Genomic DNA, 18,723 nt, shown 5'->3' on the forward strand with positions numbered 1-18,723 from the left:
AGTTTGGCAGACTGGAAGGCTCAGCAGGATAAGGAGTGGTGAAGATGATGTCTGGAGACCCACCACTGTGTTCTGTGTGTTGACCTGGTAGAATAAAATGTCTGCAGAGGAGGATTTCTATTTCTGGAATTGCAAGACCTTGAATCTCTTCTTTCTTCAGCACAAGCCTGAGGGGAAATTGTGAGGTTAACCTTTTCTGAGCTATCCAGCCTTCCCTCTCACAAGTGTCTTAGAAGAGGAAATGGGCTCAAGAAGTGTCTTTGTTTTCTTTTCTTGTTTAATTCCCAAGTGTATTTCAGTATAGTGAGTGGTAGTGGTTGAATAACCTGTGTGCATGAGGTCAACATGGATTTGGACAACAACCTTGTTTATATGCCTCTGGGGAATTGGTTTATTTATTTTATAATTTAATATAGATTGCAGTTAATAGAAACAAGATCTGGTGTGTGGATACTTACAGAAGTAATTGGGCAATGTGCAATACCAAATTAAATGAGTTCAGAGCTGACTGTTGTACTTTATAACTTTCTACAACTTTTTTTTTTCTTAGGACTTTATATCACTTGAGGATAATTATGTTTATAAATGATCATATGATACAGACTATTTGGGAGTAAACAAAATAAGTGAGTAACTTGGGTGGTGCAAATTATCTACACATGTGCACACATACATGTGTGCACACATGTATGTGTGTATATACATGTTTATACATCCACACTCTTCTATACTGTAGACCTCTGCCCTGCTCCTTCTCCCTGCTTCCCCAGTTCAGTCATACAGGCAGGTAACTGGCTCTGGCAGCTGGGCTGCTTCTGTTTCCTATGAATAAAATTCTTGTTATGCAGCAGGGTCCCATAGGCCGTGTAAGAGCAAAACCAGAAATGAGACTATGTTTGAAATATTTCTTTTCTCTGTTTTTAAAAACAAAACTATGTAAATTGTGCAGTTGTAGAAGAGCTGCATGTTACTTTTTAACAAAGGAGGCAAAAAGGGGAAATAGGAGGAAATAAGAAATGCCTTCTGATGTGATGTTTGCAGGTAGTGGGGTCAAGAGTGGGACTACTAGATTTCATAGAATCCTAAAATGGTTTGTGTTGGAAGGGACCCTAAAGATCATCTAGTTTCAACTGCCTATTGTGGAGACTGCCTTCCACTAGATCAGGTTACTCAAAGCCCCATCTACCCTGGCCTTGAACACTTTCAAGGATGGGGTATCCACAGCTTCTTGGGCACCCTGTTTCAGTGCCTCACCACCCTCATAGGAAAGGATTTCTTCCTAATATCTAATCTAAACTTGCTCTACTTCAGTTTAAGGTCATTCCCCCTTGTCCTGTCACTCCATGCCCTTGTCAAAAGTCCCTCTCCAGCTCTCTCTACCTTTAGGTACTGGAAGTAGCTCTAAGGCCATCCTGGAGTCTTTTCTTCTCCAGGCTGAACAAACACAACTGTCTCAGCTTGTCCATATCAGAGGTGCTCCTCTGAGCATCTTTGTTATCTCCTCTGGACTCACTCCAGCAGGTCCAAGTCCTTCTTCCTATGCTGAGGACCCCAGAGCTGGATGCAGCACTTTAGATTGGGTCTCACCAAAGTGGAGCAGAGAGGGAGAATCACCTTCTTCCACCTGCTGGTCACACTGGCCTGAGATGTATACTGCTTTTATGTTATCAGAGTTTTTTTTATTTGTTTCTTTTACTAAGTGACTTAATTTAAGTGGATGACTGACATTGGAATATTTATTTCTGTATCTTCCCCAGCTCTCTAACTGGGAGAGGAACTTGCTGTACAAAAAGGACCATTCTGGTAGTTTACAGTGTTTTTTCAATCACTTTCTATGTGTGGAACTAAAATATTAAAAAAAGATGTGCTGGATTGGAACCACACCTGAAGCAATCCTTAGCATAATAGGATTAATTGACTGATTTTTAATTAAAATAGAATTCTAACTAGATTGTTTTGAGCATACATACAGCTCTGGTTTGTTGTTGTTGGTCTAATTACCTCCTAAATTAGAGATACCAATATTCTAATCCACCCTCTCCCTCGGGATACTTTCATTAAAAGAGGGTGTGAAATGCTATGTAAATGATTTACAGACATGCAGGATGGAAATGGTCTTTAAAGACATTAGCCAAAACTTAGGTCTTCTCTTTACCTACGATGTTTTGACAGAGAGAATGATGAATTGTTATTTTTCTGTATTTATTTATTTCTCTGTCCTGACAGGTCTTTTAAGTGCTTAGAAATGTAGTCTGAGAAAAATGCCAATAATGTCAGCCTTTGAGGAAGGAGCAGTTAACGAATCTCCAGGGAAATACCTAGACTACAGATGCTCCATGGGGAAGAAAAGGTTAGGAGCCAGTGGAGCAGAGGTTGGAGACAATACATCACCTCAGATCTAAGATGGAAGCTGTCTGCTGATAACATAAGATACTAAAATGACAGAATTGTGGGCTTAATTGCTCAGGGCTGTTTTTTGAGAGCCCATTTCAAAAAGTCATGATTTGGGATTTGAGCACTTCTATTTAAGATCTCTTAGTTCAGCTTTGTCAGAAATAAAGCATTTTTTTGCAGTTTTTTAATTGTCTTTAAGAATTGAAACCCTCAGGGGAAGTTTCACCTGTGGGTATGTAAATTCAGACCATGTTGAAAGTTTAAAGAATATATATTAGGCTCAAATCCAGCTTCTATTTTTAAGGCTAAAAGGGAGCTTACAAAGTAGCAGGCCACAAGCTTAGATGTCTGTTTTATAATATTTTAATAGAACAACAGAGACTGATAAAACTTTGAGGCTTTTGTCAAAGTAGAATATTTAAGCTCCTCAGATAAAACTAGATAAATATTGAAGAGTGTTCACAGAAGAGTTATTTCCAGCCTGAAGAGACTTTTCTTAAAAATAAAAGCAGCCAAACATCCATATCTTGGGAGGCTGTGAATCAACACCTGTAAATATCAGCAGTACAAGAATAACCAGGAATGCAGGAAAAGGTTGGATGGGGCCCTGAGCAACCTATCTAGTGGCTGGAATTGTTGCCCATGGCATGGGAGTTGGAATTAGAAGATTTTTAAGGTCCATTCCAACCCAGCCTTTTCTATGATTCTATGAAAACTCAGGTCAAAGGAAACAGTTGGAAAGAAAAGTGAAAGAAGCCATACTTGCAAAGAAGACAGTTCACTTAAGCCACTAGGTCATGCTTTGTTCCTTTCCCACAGCAAGTGCATTTTACTGCACTGCATCCCTCTGCAAGGAGTGTAAGAACGGGAAAGGGGGAGGTAGGGCATTGTGCCACAGTGTGTGTACAAATGTTAGTGTCACTAAAAAGGAATGCAGCACTTCCATGAGGCAGGTGTAAATACCACAAAGTGGAGGGCACAGAATTGTTTTGAGAAGCGCAGCCCCCAAGCATTCCTCCTGGGTATGCTTAGGGACCACCCCTGAGATTTCAGAAAACTGACTGTCCTGTTGGTATCTTGAGTTTTTTAGCAAACAGATCTGTTACTTAAAGGTGAGAGGTGAAATTATAGTGTGCTAGCTACAGAATGTAAAGTATCTCATTTTACACTCTCTTACCTTGGATTTACAATAGGTGAGAGAGGTAATGTGGTCAGGTAACCAGAGGTGGGTGCTGAAATGAGAATTGGTTTGAGTACCTGAACACTGAGGAAACTTTGGGGTTATGGGTAGGTAGCAGAAACCTCTACGAGAGTTTGCTGATAGTGAACATTGTTGAATCTTAATTATTGGAATTAGAGAAGGATGATCAGAAAACTGCATCTGGATTTGCTACATGCTCTCCTAGGGAGGCTAATTCATACGCTGATGATCTTAGTGGGAAGTAGCCATGAAACTTGAGCAAGCTGACTTCAGCAATGGGAGGGAGTACTATACTGAACAAAATGCCTTGACTCCTATGGCTTCCTAGAACATCCGTCTTTGGTTGTCGTCTTCATTTTGGAAATCTAGTGAGTTTTGGCTAGCACTTAGCAGAGGTACAGCGTTGTCTATAGAGGTTCTTGGCTTCTCAGTAGTGACCATAAAATGATTTTTAGCATTTTAAGTACACAGAGGATATACAACCCACCTGACAAAGCAGTCTTGAGATGAGTAAAACATGCAGACTGGCAATCCATCCATCAGTGAAATCCGAATTCTGCTGAATTTGCAGTTCATATTGTTTCTAATTGTATGATGTAGATGCTTGTCCACTGGGAATTGGATTGAAAGAAGCAAGTCACTTGCTGCAGATGCTGACAGGGCTGTGTATGGGAGCTTGGTCAGTCTGCTGGGTTGGGTTTTGTGTCTGCAGTCGATGTGGCTACTTCCTGAGAAAGAATGAGTTTTAACTGGGTCTCAGTGAAGATCCATGTGTCCTGCTTACAGTTGCTTGGGTTGTTGTAGCAAGAGCACAGGGTAAGAAGATCCATGCGCGAGAAAGACTTGCACAAAGATGTTGAGGAAACCCTTGCCTACTATATCTGGTCTTTTAATTAACTCCTATTCCTAATTACATGGTGCATTAAAATGGGCCTGCCACTGTAATAAGTGATGGTGTTATATTTCCTTTTGTTCAGTGGAGTAAAAATAGTTCACTTGGCTCATGGGCTTTATTTAACTGAGCGCTAATGCAGACTTGGTTGTAATATATTGCAGAAACAGCAGTTCCTTTGTGCCAGTCCTATAGAGCTTTCTTTTCTCTGCTGACATACAGTAAGTATGACTGGAATCTGAGTAAATGATGTGATAAAGGGCTTGATGGTGCTTCCTAAAAACAAACTGCTACTCATTAAATTAAGTGATCGTGATTCTTAATGGACTAGTGAATGCTCTGCAGTCCATTTGGTACAAGTAAGAAAGTCTAGGGACGTGAGGCCTTTCTACAGTGTACTCACTATGGGTACTCCTGTATGTTCTGGAATTATAAAGTAGGTAAAATAGGGCATTTTGCTAGGTAGCATATAATTATAAACACAGAGCTGATGTTCTACCAGCAAAGGAAGCTCTACTGTGAAAGTTCAATTGGGGGGAACCCTAGGCTCTTTCATTTTGCCTTGTAACTGAACTACTCTTAAGAACACTACATGTATCACACTTGGAGTAATCACTGCAAACCTGAAGCAGATTTATGTGCAGTTCTCAAATTGCTTGTCTTTATTGATGCTAAATTAGCTTTTGCAGTTCTGGGTATTTGATGGTGCTTTCCTTCTCTTTCAGTTTGTCTACAAAAAACTCATATTTGGTGCAGAGGGAAGGCTGTTCATTCTTTCTCTTTCCCCAGCATTGAAGAAGAACCAAAACTTCAATGAAGCAACGTGAAACTGAACCAATCTTTACGATTTCCTTTAATTGAAAACTACTGCCAGTTTGAAAATCCTGGCTAGCAATTAAGGGAATGTGACAGCTTTTGCCAGTCATTACATAAATACTATGGAACACTGGGTTTCCTACTGTCATTAGCTGCAGTGAACACAATGAAGCTATGCAAAGGAGTGAGCGCTACTCTGATGATAAATGTTTGCATTTCCAATTAGCGCTGAACTGTTGTGGCATTTTCCCTTCAGTCTAATTGAGACTCTTGGATGGCTTCATCCTCTAATGATAATTGGGTTGTCTTCTTGCTCTTTACTTTCCCAGCCACAAAGGAGTTGAATGAGTTAAGAACATTGGTTTCCTCTCTGCAGTTCTCTGTCTTGGTGTTTCTTCACCTCAGAAAAAAATCACTTTTTAGAGGTTAATACAAACTTTCAGCTTTTTGCTAACCACTGCATTGCAGTGTCCTCTGTGCCTATGGGATGTTGTTGACTTGATCTGACAATGTTCTAGTTTTCTGACGTATTTCTTACCCCCACCTCCATTGCTAAATGGCAAATCTCTGCATTTAACAAGCTGCAGTTTTTGTAAATATGTACATGTATTTAAAATGTGAATACGTTGTACTGTGAATTATTCCACATTAGGTGATAGCAGGGCTTAATTCTGTGCCCTCTGCTCTACATTCATCTTCTGGATTGGAAACTTTTGAATGGAAGAATGATTAATGATTTGGCTGCTTTCAGTTGCTGTTGCTGCTAATGTGTAGTTAGGACTCAGAGCCAAGTAACTTAGGTGCAAAGTGGTGGGGGTGTGTTTAACTGTGTGGATTAATATATTTTCTTTATGCTGCATCTGGTCATTTCCTCTGGAACACAGATTTCCTCCAGGAAACCTGTTTATATGGGCTTTGGGTATGCTTTAACATAAGAGGCCTTTATTCTTCCCTCCCTGCTTAGCAAGCTCCGACTCTAGCAACTACTTTGACTGGTGTGGTTGAAGCCCTGCCTTCTTGTGAGCTAAAGCGGAACTGGAGCCAAGGCTGCTCCGTACTGTGCTGGAAAAGGGAGCCTGTCCTGACATTTGCAACAGCACACTTGCTTGTTCAGTCATGTAGCTGGGGGAAGGGAGACAGCACTTCTGGAGATGAGGAAATAAGGAGGATGATTTGTGGGCTGAGAGCTTTTAAAAATGATACTCTTGGTTCTTTCTCTCTCAGCTTGGATTTTTTTTCCCCTTAAATATGGATGCAATTTATTTCTCTTGGGCTGTTTAAAAGCACTGCTAGAAATGGGTAAATGCTTGGTCAAAATGAGGAGGCTGCAATCCCAGGGATGGGATTGGCCGGGGCTGATTTCTGCAGCTTTCAAAGCTTGAGCAGTGGAGCACAAGTAAGGTGAGTTCATTGTGTATTCCAGGTACTTGGGCATAGCTGGCACTGATTGTGAAATGGTTATTGTCTGACACTGCCCATTGTTTGTGAAGCAACCAAAGCTACGTTTTAACATGGCAGTTTAAGCTGTCATTGCCTCTCTGTGGTTTTGGATCCAAGCCTAATGTGATGGAAAGGGCTTGACCTGCCTCTGAGCTACTGAAACCCTCCGTACTGTGGGTTACTGTCGTAGTGGACATGCATGGGCCCACACCGTAGAAACGGATGAACACTGGGCCTTGATTATTTAAAACAAAACAGAAAGAAGCTTCCTTAGCCTGAATGAAAGGAGAACTCTGTTGCTAAGAATCGAGTGGTTATAATTAGTCTGTTCTTCTTTAGAAGCGTATCTGTGCAGTAGGATGGGTTAGCATGTATATCTGCCTAGGGAGAGATTTTGCAGCTCTCCTGCCTGCTGCAGTGATGTCCATGTCCTCCTGCAAAATACGGGCTAGGGAACCCCACCTGGCAGTTCTTGCATTTAGCCCAAACTTTTGGGGTTAAATTAAAGGCTGTTTTTTTAAAAGGATCCTCCAATCTTTTGGATTTTAAAATTCCAACCCATGGAATCCTCCAGCCTTCCTGTTGAGTTGTAACTGGTCCTTTATTTCTAGCACTATGGAAATAATGCTGGCAGTGGTGCAAGACTGCAACTAGTAGTTGGCCATCTGCCATGAGAGTATGTCTCCCTTCCCCCTCTCCACACCCACCCATAGGGCTACAGCAGTGGATACATTCTTTTCTAAATGTATACTGATGTTTAGTGATTATTTCTTTTAATTTGGTGATTTCTTCTGCATCTTTAGGTGTTGGTACCACCTGCAGTGGTCTAACAGGAGAGTTCTAAACAGACATCAGCAAACACTGCTGTTTTGTAATTATTTATTAGAACTTTATGAAAACCTATTGTTTTGGTTTTTTGTCTTGTTTTAATTCACATGTAAATGCTGGGTCTGGGCTGATGCTTTGCTAATCCTTGGGGTTTTTTTGTTTAATTGGCACACTGGCACAGTGGTCAGATGTGCAGTCCCTGGCTGGGGGGACAGCTACATGCTACAGTTTCTGAGGGTTTTTTAAATCACCTCTAAATGTGGTGATCGGTCTGTCCTCCCTTGAGGTGTGTATAATGCTGCTGCCTTTTTTGTGACAGCATGTGTTCCAGGTCCCATCTGCTGTTGGGTGGAGGAAGAGGACAACTCTTGCCTCTTTTTCAGGTGGAACATGTGGGGTGCCTTTCCTTCAGTGTGAGACTGGTGTTTGAGACTTAGTCCCACGTAAAGTAATAAAAACCAAATGAGTGGCTTTTCATCCTGTGTTGAAACCCAGCTGGTAAACTCTGGTGTTACTTCTCTGCTGGGATTTGAACGAAAGTGTGACACACAGGGAGGAATCTGCTGCTTGCAATGTATTTGAACAGAGCAGGGGACGGTTTGTGCTCTTTCTCACCAGGGCAGTGCAAAGGGGAAGAGGGAAATTTTAACTGTGTATGTGCACCAGCAATCTCTAGCCATGGGGTGGAAGGATGCAGGGATACTGGTGCAGAGGTAAAGTGCTTGTTCTGGTCAGGATCTACTCAATTAAAGGTTAAGACTTTCTGCCTTTTTTGTGGGAAAGACACCTTTTCCTCACCCTGCCAACAACAGAATAATAGCATCTTTGAAAAGTGTGAGATTTCCTTCTGTTAGTAGGCAGAGAGGGAGGAGCAGTTGCTGAGCATCTTCCTCTCCCCTATCTTGTTTAATGTAGTTTATTCATCTGTAAGTTGTAGTAAGTAACTTACAAGTACTGCCTTGCCAGACTGCATGAATTATAGATGGCTCTTTTATGAGTTTCCATGTTGACTCCTGCAATTAGTATGCAGTGGTCGTAGTTATCTTTATGGCATCTACTGTAGCGTAGGTTTCAGCTTCTTTGACTTTTTAATTGCTTTCTGTTTTAGCCATCAGTCATCTGTCTGTCTTGCTAAGGAATGCAAAGAACACAACCAGCTTGATAGAAACTTATAGTTCAGTGTGGAGCAGCAGGTTTGAAATGATGTAGTTAACTGGAAGGAAAAATGACATACGCAGAGGATCTCTGTTATCTCTTTTTTATTTTATTCATGTGTGTGTGTGTGTGTTACACAGAGTAGTGCCAGAATGTTTTTCATAGGTGCGGGTCCCACTCTGCTAGGTGAACATCTCAGGAGGCTGTGCCTATGTTAGGGGACTGTGCCTGTGTTACGGTTTACACCTGTAGTTTAGGCATTAACTTCATGATTCACAAGATGTGTAGATGTGGTTCTTGAGAATATGGTTTAGTGGTTAACACAGTGGACATGTTGGGTTAACGCTTGGACGTGATGATTTTAGAGGTCTTTTCCAACCTTAATGATTCTGTGATCATCCTAATACAGATCTTTGCACGCGTGTGTACTCTGAACTGTTGGATGCCCCTGCTGGCACTTGTGGGTGCTGTCTTCTGTTCAGTATCTCTGCTTGCTCTGCCTTGAAATGCTGAGTGGTTTCCTAAGTCTCTTGTCCCCTTGTGATGGTTGTCTGTTGCTCTTTCCTGTCTGCAGAAGTGTTTTGTAGGTGTGAAAGGAGAGTTTGTCAGGTTTGCTGTTGAGGCTGGGGCAATCAGATTTAGCTAGTGGGCTTCAAAAGTTGATGGGGAGGGACAGGGAGCATTTGAAGGCCACCATAACTTGACTTACAGCAGTCACAGATTGCAGTATGTAATAAAACCTTCCCTAAGTACTATGTGCTGAAACAGCTTGAACTTTCAGTATTCCCAAACGTCTGCAGAAACAATAGTCCTACATCATGGCTTTGCCTTGCTACTGCTGTCTGCAGAGTTTGGTTTGAGTGCTGGTATTTTAATATATATAGTAGTTGAGAATAATTGTGTCTGCAACTAAAATATATTCCCTCATCTGACTTTGGCTGAAAAGTTCATGTGCTGTTTCCTTGCTTCCACTGTTCACTTAATCATACTGTGGAAACATAAGATGGATTTCTCAAAGCAGAGTTCTGCTGGTGTGAAGAAGGAAATAACTCAGTCCAGTGATGCTTTGCATTCCTGTTGGGATGGACTGTGCCAAGCAGAGTGACCCATTTCAGTGGTGTAGCGCTGATATTATGCCCGCTGGTGAAGCAATTGCCTGGTGCTCTGAATTTGAGCAGCACCTACATGGGGGAGGCTGTTCAAAACCTACTTACGTGTGAATTGGCAGGAGATTATTTTTGGAAGAAGAGAATTTGCACAGCCAGCTAGGCTACAATGAAGGAGACTGCCACCTCTGTCACCACGTGACATGACTTCGGGCTCCAGGCTCTCAGCTCTGAGATGTGGGTATAATTCTGTCAGGACAGGGTTTCAACCACATACTTTGAAGTCAATAGAAGTTTAATGATGTTGCATTTGGGGATGGACTATGTCTCTCTCACAGTGGGAGAACTCACGTAAGCAGGTTCTTGGATTTCCCTTTAAATATGTAGTGGCACAAAGCTTTTGGGAGCTCTCTAGGATAGTGCTGCTATTACAGAGGAAAACTTCTGTGGCACCAGTCTCTTAATTTTGTGGGTCAAGGGATTCTTCTCACCCCTCCATCTCCAAACAGATTAAATAGGTCATGTAACTCCAAACATAAGACTTTGATGAAGAGAAAGGTCTGGGAGTTTGAGCAATGGGGGAAAATGAGACCGTGTACTATTGGCTTTGTCTATGCAAAAGCTGCAGTTATCAAATAGGTGTGAAACAATATTGTTTGTTAAACTATGTAATTTCTCAGCAACTACTTGTTCATTCAGGGAATAATGTAAGATAAACAAGAGTTTGTACTGCCAGTGTTTCTAGCCCTGCAGTAACACCATAATTCACGTGTGTGCTATGCTTTCTGACTGAGGGATTTGAAAAAAACACTCTTATATTGAAGAAACTGAGAGCAGATGTCCCTTTGCACTCATGGAACTGAGAGGGAGGAAGCTTGCCATCCAGAGGTTTTTCTTAGTGTCCCTTTTTGTTTTTTTTGCTTATGTTCTTTTTCCTTTGCCCAGCACTAGGCCAGCCTCTGCCTGTAATCTGTGTGTGGGTTTTTTTTATTTTTTTTTTTTTATTTCCTCACTTCTTTTTCTCCAGCCTGGAGCTACATACTGCTCTATTTCAGTCTCACGTTGCATCCATTCCCCAACACAAACCTTGTAAAGTAAGCAAAGTAAACTTTACTCTGTCCCCAGCTTAGTTTTGTGCCTTTGACAGCATCAAGCATCAATTCTCACCTACTCACCTCTCTGTTCAGTGGGAGAGGGACCCAGAAATGAGTCAGTTGTGCCTGCCGCTCCAGGAAGTCTGACTGGTGGGAGAATCTTTGGATGCACCTTTATTCAAACTCTCGTGGGGGTAAGTGAGAGTGTTAGAGCAGCAAATGTGGTGCTGCTCCTGGGGAGGGCTGTTTGGCAGGCACAGAGCTGCTAACATTCATTTTCCTTCTGTTTCCCTGCTTGCAGTATATTCCTAGCACCTTCCCAGCAATTTGCTTTCTGATAGCAAAATAAGATCAATGCAAAAAATGCATCTTTTGTGTAGCACTGCTGGTTATGTCGTTTCAAGTGGTTTAGTTGTGCCAGTTGAGTTACAAGCACTGACACTGTGATGTGCAAAGGCCATCAGCAAGACCCCAGTATCTTTATGTTGCACAAGATATGTGAGCAGCAGTGGCTGCCAAATTTGTCAGTTGGGTGTTAGTTTAGACTTTTTTCCACTGCTTAGATAGGGAGAGTACTCATTTGCACCAACCACTTAATGGCTGGCACTCCAGCTGTCACTTAGTTCTGCTCCATTTTATACTGGAGAATAGCATGAGGCTGAAGCACGAGCAGTGGGGGATGCACAGGGCTCGTGCTAGAACACACCTAGACAAATGCACAGCTGATTTCCCACCACTGCTCCCAAATGCTGAAACTGTCCCACGATTAAAATCAATACCCCAAAAGCTACTCTGTCATCTAAAATTCCATTGCAGTTATATTGGAAGGAAAGAGGGCTGGGGCCAAACCTTTTAAAAAGCTCCCTGTGCATGAAGGCTTGCTCAAAGCCTTACAGGCTGTACAACACTGCCAGCCCTCCTGTTGAGGAGTGTGAAGAAACTAGGAATCAACTAAGTGGAGGAGAAGGTGGAGCTGCAGACCAGCCATGGCTTGGCAGGCAACAGTTACGGAAACTCTGCTTTCAGCAAAGTCTGACACATTGCTGCTGAATGACTTCTGTGGGGCAGTGTTTGCCTTCCTTAACTCCCCACAGTGGTGAGAGCAGCATGTCTTGCCAGTTACACTGAGCATCAGTAGCTTGACTGAAGAAGACTTTGGCTGGGTGCCGTGTGGTCATAGGACTGTGTTATGGTTGTGGGATCTGTTTCGTGTGTGACTCAGTGTGTTTCATCCAAGCCCATCCTATGGAAAAGCAGCTCCCTGGAAGTCAGCAGTGACCTTGGCTTTGTAACTGGACTTCTCACCTGTGGAGAGCAATCTGCTTCTGACTTTCTACCACCCCATAATTCTCTCTGAGTGAAACATCTTCCCGTACTGCTTGTGAAATTGGTAAAGCTGTTGAACTGCTTCTTCCACCCATACAGAAACTGTTCCCACTTTGTTCTGCAGTTAACTCCCAGCTTGCTATATGAGAATATAGTGCAGATGAATTGCAGTTTCCAGAAGGATCTTGCTGCAGCCAGGCTGTGTCCAGAGTATGCTGATCTCATTTGGGTGGAACAAGCTAGTTGTTGCAGAATAATCTATTGCTGTTCCCAAGCTTCCGTCTTTAAATCTGCACAGCAGGGATTATTTACTTACGGATTTAAGTGTGTGTTGGAGATCTAGTTTTGCTTGACTCTCCCAACAGAACAAAATGCTGTCAACTTTCTGGCAATTTGAGTTGCCCCTGAAGTGTGCTGTTATTGCAGGAAGGCCAGGGCTGGCATGGGACCAGCAAGGGCCACGGCACTGCATCTGAGGTGACGTGGGTACAGCTCACGGCTTCCCAACCGTCTCTGCCTCTGAACCTGTTCAGCAGCTTTGTGGCAAAGGAACCTGAGCAGCTGCATCAAAACTCTGAGTGTGAACTTCAGTCCCTCTGTATCGTGCTGTGCTGGAGATTGATGCAAGCCTTTTGACATGGTTTTTAGGGGAACTGCCATGGATCTAAGAGGTCTTATGAACTCATCAACTTGTTGACTCCTCTCAGATATCCCTGCCCTTTGCTACCTTGTATTTACTGTTCTGCCTTCCCACGCTGTACTTCTGCTCCATGGTTTGCTTGAGAATTGGCTGTATCCTGAAACAGGCTTTTCTCAGTGATCTAAAATTCAAATGCTTGAACGTAGTCTTGTTAACAGAAAAAAACATTTGGAGCTTGACTAGAATTTGTTGTGCTGACACTGAGTTTGTGTTGATATCACCATTCCTGGAAGTGTTGAAAAAGCATGTGGATGTGGCACTTGGGGATATGGTTTAGTGGGGAACATGGCAGTGCTGGTTTAATGATTGGACTCTATGATCTTAGAGGTCTTTTCCAACCTTATCAAGTCTATGATTCTATATGAGGTTACAGGTTAGGCTGCAAATACCTGCTTGTGGTTTGACAGTGTGTGATTCTAGTTTACAGTAAATAAGTAAATAAGGCTTCTAATTTATTTTCTTTTTCCAGTTCCCAGTAACGGCCTCCTCAACTGAAGATGTCTAACAATGGAGTTGAAACGGAAGACAAACCGCCTGCTCCTCCAATGAGAAATACCAGCACTATGATTGGATCGGGAAGCAAAGACCCTGGGACTTTAAACCATGGCTCAAAACCTTTGCCTCCCAACCCAGAAGAAAAGAAGAGGAAGGATCGATTTTACCGATCTATTTTACCAGGAGATAAAAGTACAGTATTTATCTCTTCTAATAAAGCTTCTGTCTGAACGTTGCTCGGCTTGAATGTAGTCGAGCTCTTGATGCTTGGTGATGGTTTAGGTTTTAGCAAATGTGGTGTATTTGTTTCCTGCACATCTGTCTTGGTTGTTTTGCAGTATATGAGGTGCTGGGTGTAGATTTGTTTTTTTCTAATAATTAACCCTGTCACATTTAATCCATCTCCCTTTATTTTCATAAAATCATGGAATCCTAGAATGGAATGGATTGAAAGGGACCGTAAATATCATCTAGTTTCAACCCCCCTGCCATGGACAGGGACACCTTCTGCTAGACCAGGTTGATCCAAGCCCCATCCAGCGTGCCCTTGAACACTTTCAGGGATGGGGCAGCCACAGCTTCTCTGGGAAACCTATGCCAGTACCTCACCACCCTCAGTAAAGAATTTCTTTCTAATATCTGATCTAGGCATGCCCTCTTTCACTTTGAAGCCATTCTCCCTTGTCCTGTCACTCCATGCCCTTGTCAAAATCCCTCTCCAGGTCTCTTGGAGGCCGCTGTTTCTTGTAGGGGTTTTCCCATAAATCATTAGAACAGTGTCCCTGAAAACTGGGGCTAACTCTGGGACTAGCTCTGCTACTTCTTGGCCTGACTTATATGTAATGGTTTTGAAAATGATAAATTTTTGTGCCAATTACAAGCTGGCCAATTAAAGCTGACATTGGCATTTCCTTTGGTGAGGAGCAAAGGGAGGTCTTTTGCTTGTTTTGTTGTTTTAAACAGTAAATAATTTGAGTTATGCAAGAGTAACACACAATCTCCTGCTAAACCTGTTGTATTTTACCTCATGGCCATTTACCCTGTTCTAATGTTTGGGTCAGGCATTGTCTACTTGCTTTTAAGAATAATCTGTTACTGAAAATTCTTGCACATTTCTTGTGAACTGAAGGAATTTTTTCTCTGTTAAACGGACTGTAACAGATGGAAAAAGAGATAGGAGCTGTGAACTGTACATGAAATTATAATTTTTAAGATCAGGATATTTTAAAAACCCTCTCATGAATCTTTTGAAGTGATGTAAGAAAAGAAAAAAATCTTCATCCCCTAATATATGCTGGTTTCTTTTTATATCTGACCTATTTTTTGGAGTTCTTCTTTCTAATACATCATCTTTTTTCTGTATTGCAATGTTATCTGGGCACTGGGTAACTAAAGTCAAACCTAGATATCTTCAGCTTCCTGAGCATCAGGAGAGAGGCTGCCTCCTAATTTTTGTTAGTGAAAAGACTAATTGAAATGATAATTTCACTAATTTAAATAAGGAAGATATAGGATCATTTTCTACAACATATTATGGCATTCATTATTATTATCTGATACTTTTGGCAACTCTGGATTGCTTTACAGATGTGGGTTTTTGAACCTGCAGTCCAGAAACCCAAGAACTCAAAAGTCTGATGGATTTTGGTTAGAACTTGCTATTATGAGTAAGAATCCTAAAAAACTGTAGGATTTTTGTGTTGGCTTACTTAATGGAGTGGGGTTTTAAAATCTCTGGGATCAACTGTTTCAGAGAACAAAGAAATCACCTGAAATTTATAAAAGAGTGAAAGAAGTAGAACCTGAAGTGCTAGTTTGAACTGGATTGTAAAGGAGAGCTGCAAAAGTGAATGTTTTGGGTGAAATCAGCAGACAGACTGCCACTGATCTGATGATGCCTACGTTTACTGAAGATTGGCCAACATGGCAGATGCTTCAAGACATCAGAGATTTTTGTTTAGCCAAGCCCAGCAGAGCCTTCTGTTGCAGTACACCTGCCTGAATGCGAACGGTTGCTTGTCCTCTAATTCTTGTCAGAAAAAAATATCTGTAGCACCGTCACCTTCACTCCAAATTGATTGATTTTCATCCTATGAAAACTTCTTCTAATCTCATGATGACAGCTATATTCCCGGTGCCTCCTGCTGCTTAAATGTAATGAAATTCTTTGCTGTTCAGACACCTCTCTTTGGTTTGTACCAAAACCACTTCTGATGTTATGTGCTAGTTTGGCTGAACTAGAAGGGAAGTTGCTTTCTGTTCTGTTAGAGAAAAGTAGTTTTGAGCAAATCCATGACCTTTGGATCTTTATCCAGGGAAGCCAGTGAGTTGTGTTTAACCTCTGCTGGGGTTGCAAAGAGCCTGCGAAGATCTGAAAGGCTTGGCAGTTAATTTTGCTAGCAAAGCTGGCTTTTATGGGCTTTTATGTGGTAGGCGAGAGCTGCTGAAGTTGATGGTGCCAATCCCTTCGGAGAAGTGGAAGCTCTTTACTCTGAGCAGAGAGTAGTACTGGAGCAGGGAATTTATGAAGGATGTGTGGGAAAGATGGTAAAGGGGTTGTGCTTTATGCAAAAGTGCAGCTCAAACATGTAGAGTCCTGCTGTGGATCAGGTGACAGACTTACTGAGAGCTTGTGGATCCAGATCAGAGGGGAGGCCAACAAGGAGGGACATCTTGAAGGCATCTCTTACAGGTCGCTGGGTCAAGAAGAGCAGTTCTGCCTGAAGGCACTTTGGAAAGTGTCTCTTCCATTGTGCTACCCCTGCGTATGAGCAGAGGCATCATGTAAAGGACACATGAGGCATAAATCCAGGGCCTCATACATCTTTGCACACTTCTGTTGAGCTATACCCCTTGCTAGGCTGCTCTTGAAGTCTTATACTCTGCCTGCAAAATTCAGGATGTAATTCATAGTCCTGATTTCCTCTGTTCCAGCCTAAACCGCAAAACTCATATATAAAAAAATACTGGTTTAATACTGGGTGGGTCCTGTCCAAACAGATGCAGGGCTGGCGTGACTTGTTGCTTTCAACAGGAGTTGTGAACATCTGAAATTTCTTGAGCTCAGGAGGCTCATCAGTGCCTGGCTGAGGGTATGAAGCTGGCTTGAATGGGGCATGTTTAGCTTCCTTGAGCTTTGCTGAGCTCAGCTGCAGCTTTGCTCAGAGGCAAAGCTTTACCCACAAGGTGACAGTTTGCAGCAACTGGGAGCCCTTTCTGTGGTGATGGAGAGCATGTTACTCCATGTTACGAATGGAGTTATTCATCTCAGTGTGCCTCAGTATGGGCTCACTTCATGGTGAGACATCATGCTTCCTAGGTGTAGCTTAAGTTTCCAGAGCATCATAAGGGAACTTTAAGGGTGGGTCTTGTAACAGCATTGAACATAGGAGGTTTTGAATGAGAAGGTGGTAAGGTGTTTGTGGAAATAAAGACTTTGATGGTAGTAGGTAGGTCTTCTTAAATAGATATATAATTCCTTTTTTCTTTTTTTTTTTTTAAATTAAGATTCTTCAAGTCTTTTTAATTGATTGCAAGGACAATGCAACCACTTTAAAGGTGGATTAAATGTTTAGCAAGATTGGGAGTGCCTATCTTATACCTCCTGCTATGACATAAATATCTCCTACAAAAAGCAATTGTTTTATTAATGGTTTAATATGTCTAGGCTTTTAGATCTGTCAGATCTGTCCGAATGTAGAAATAAAAAAACACCTAAGACTTCTGTAAAACAACTTAATGCCCTTAAGCTTTTTTAGGAATATGTTCAAATTTACTGTGTCAGTCACCCTGGAGTGGTCCAAATGTGGGTGTCTATCAGCCGTGCAGCACTCCTGAATAGTGCTGCTGGTAGAGATGCCCTTTTCTTCCTCACCTGAGCCATGGGCTTCTAGGCTGAGATGGCACCTTAGTCTTTGGCTTGGAGGAATGGACTGATCCTGTAGACAGACCTCTGGTGCATCTCTTTTCCTCTTGCTTTCTATCCACCACTAGTGCATGTACGCCTCTGTGCTGCAGATGCTCACCATCTGCTAACCAGCAGATGTTTCTGTCTCCCCTTAGCTCCCTTCTCCATGATGGCTCCTCCAGCATGGCTCCTTTTTCTTCTGCTTTCCCCTTGGCAACTCTGTTGCTCTTCTGTGATTCAGCTTCCCACATCGCCTTTGTTTGAAAGTGGGATCAAAAACAATCTGTTCCATCTTCATGTCCCAAGTGGAGCATCTGATCCTTTTCTTTCTCCAGAATCACTCTGTGCAACTGTAACTCCATAGTGATACAAAGAGCAGTGCCAGAGCTGGCACTGAAAGAAATGGGATTCAGTCCTTAGGGGCAAGCCCTGACCCACTCTGTGCAACTAACCACAGCGGTGTCTTAAAGAATTGCTATGTTGAGCATTAGCCTCACAGGCTTCTGAAATACTGGGGGTTTGGCATTCATGTTGCCAAAAATGCACTGGGGAATGTCAGCCACGAAATAAATTCTGTTTGGCTTTGGATAAAAAAGGTAGCAGCTGGGAAACATAAGTGGTTTAGTCACCTTCTCCTGGCTCTGCTGATTTTATAACTGCAAATAGCAGCAAAACTGAGTAGAATATGCTTCTTCCTTAAACTCATCTCAATTTTTTGAATACCATAAATATTAAAAGGAAGGTGGAGTCCTTAATACATCATGAATATGGATGAACTTAATCCAAAGCATAATGATAATCCTGCTTGAAGACCTCAATTTAAAATTTGCAGGGTGCATCTGCTTTGATATATTTCTTTTCCTGTTTCTTTTTTACTTCTGCTCCTCACCTGCTGGATTCTGCTGTCTTGCTCATGTCTTCAAAGCTTATTATTAAAACCACCTTTGGTTCATTTTGTGAGCAGAAAATACAAGTGATTTTGCTCATGTAAGATTTTGTAGCAGAAGCACACATGTTATATTTAGTTTTCTTCATAAACTCTGTTGTGAGGAAATAGGATGAAGGAAGCAATTTATAAGCAGTACTTGTAGTTAATTTTGTCCCTGGCTTTATATGAGAAGCAGGTGTATGTTTAACAGCACATAATAATAAAAAAAATTTGCTTAAATCAATGAATAAAAAAATGTGTTCAAAACTGCCTGGCTTCCACTTACTGCCCCTGTAGAGCTTTTGACTCTGACCTGTATAAGTTCAAGTGAATATTTTAGGTAAATAGCTCTCATGCTATTGAGTCTAGACATACTAGTTGACACTTTACATACCCAAAATATCAGTTTCCTTCTTTATGCTTGTCCTGTGTTACAGGACT

General features: G+C 41.9%; 1 protein-coding gene across 6 annotated transcripts in view; it reads left to right on the top strand.

Moving 5' to 3' along the window:
• Positions 1-18,723, top strand: part of PAK1 (p21 (RAC1) activated kinase 1) — a 75,959-nt gene that overhangs the window by 28,827 nt on the left and 28,409 nt on the right. For 5 of the 6 annotated variants that reach the window (XM_027677597.1, XM_027677593.1, XM_027677594.1 and 2 more), the window contains exon 2: positions 13,429-13,639. In XM_027677597.1, coding sequence (XP_027533398.1) covers positions 13,450-13,639 — 190 coding nt within the window. In that variant the 5' untranslated portion in view covers positions 13,429-13,449. Of the gene's footprint in view, positions 1-13,426; positions 13,640-18,723 lie in introns of all 6 variants that reach the window. The other variant, XM_027677596.1, reaches the window with a different exon arrangement.

The sequence above is a fragment of the Neopelma chrysocephalum genome, unplaced genomic scaffold, assembly GCF_003984885.1.
Source record: "Neopelma chrysocephalum unplaced genomic scaffold, ASM398488v2 Primary Assembly neopelma1_43, whole genome shotgun sequence".
Taxonomy (NCBI): domain Eukaryota; kingdom Metazoa; phylum Chordata; class Aves; order Passeriformes; family Pipridae; genus Neopelma; species Neopelma chrysocephalum.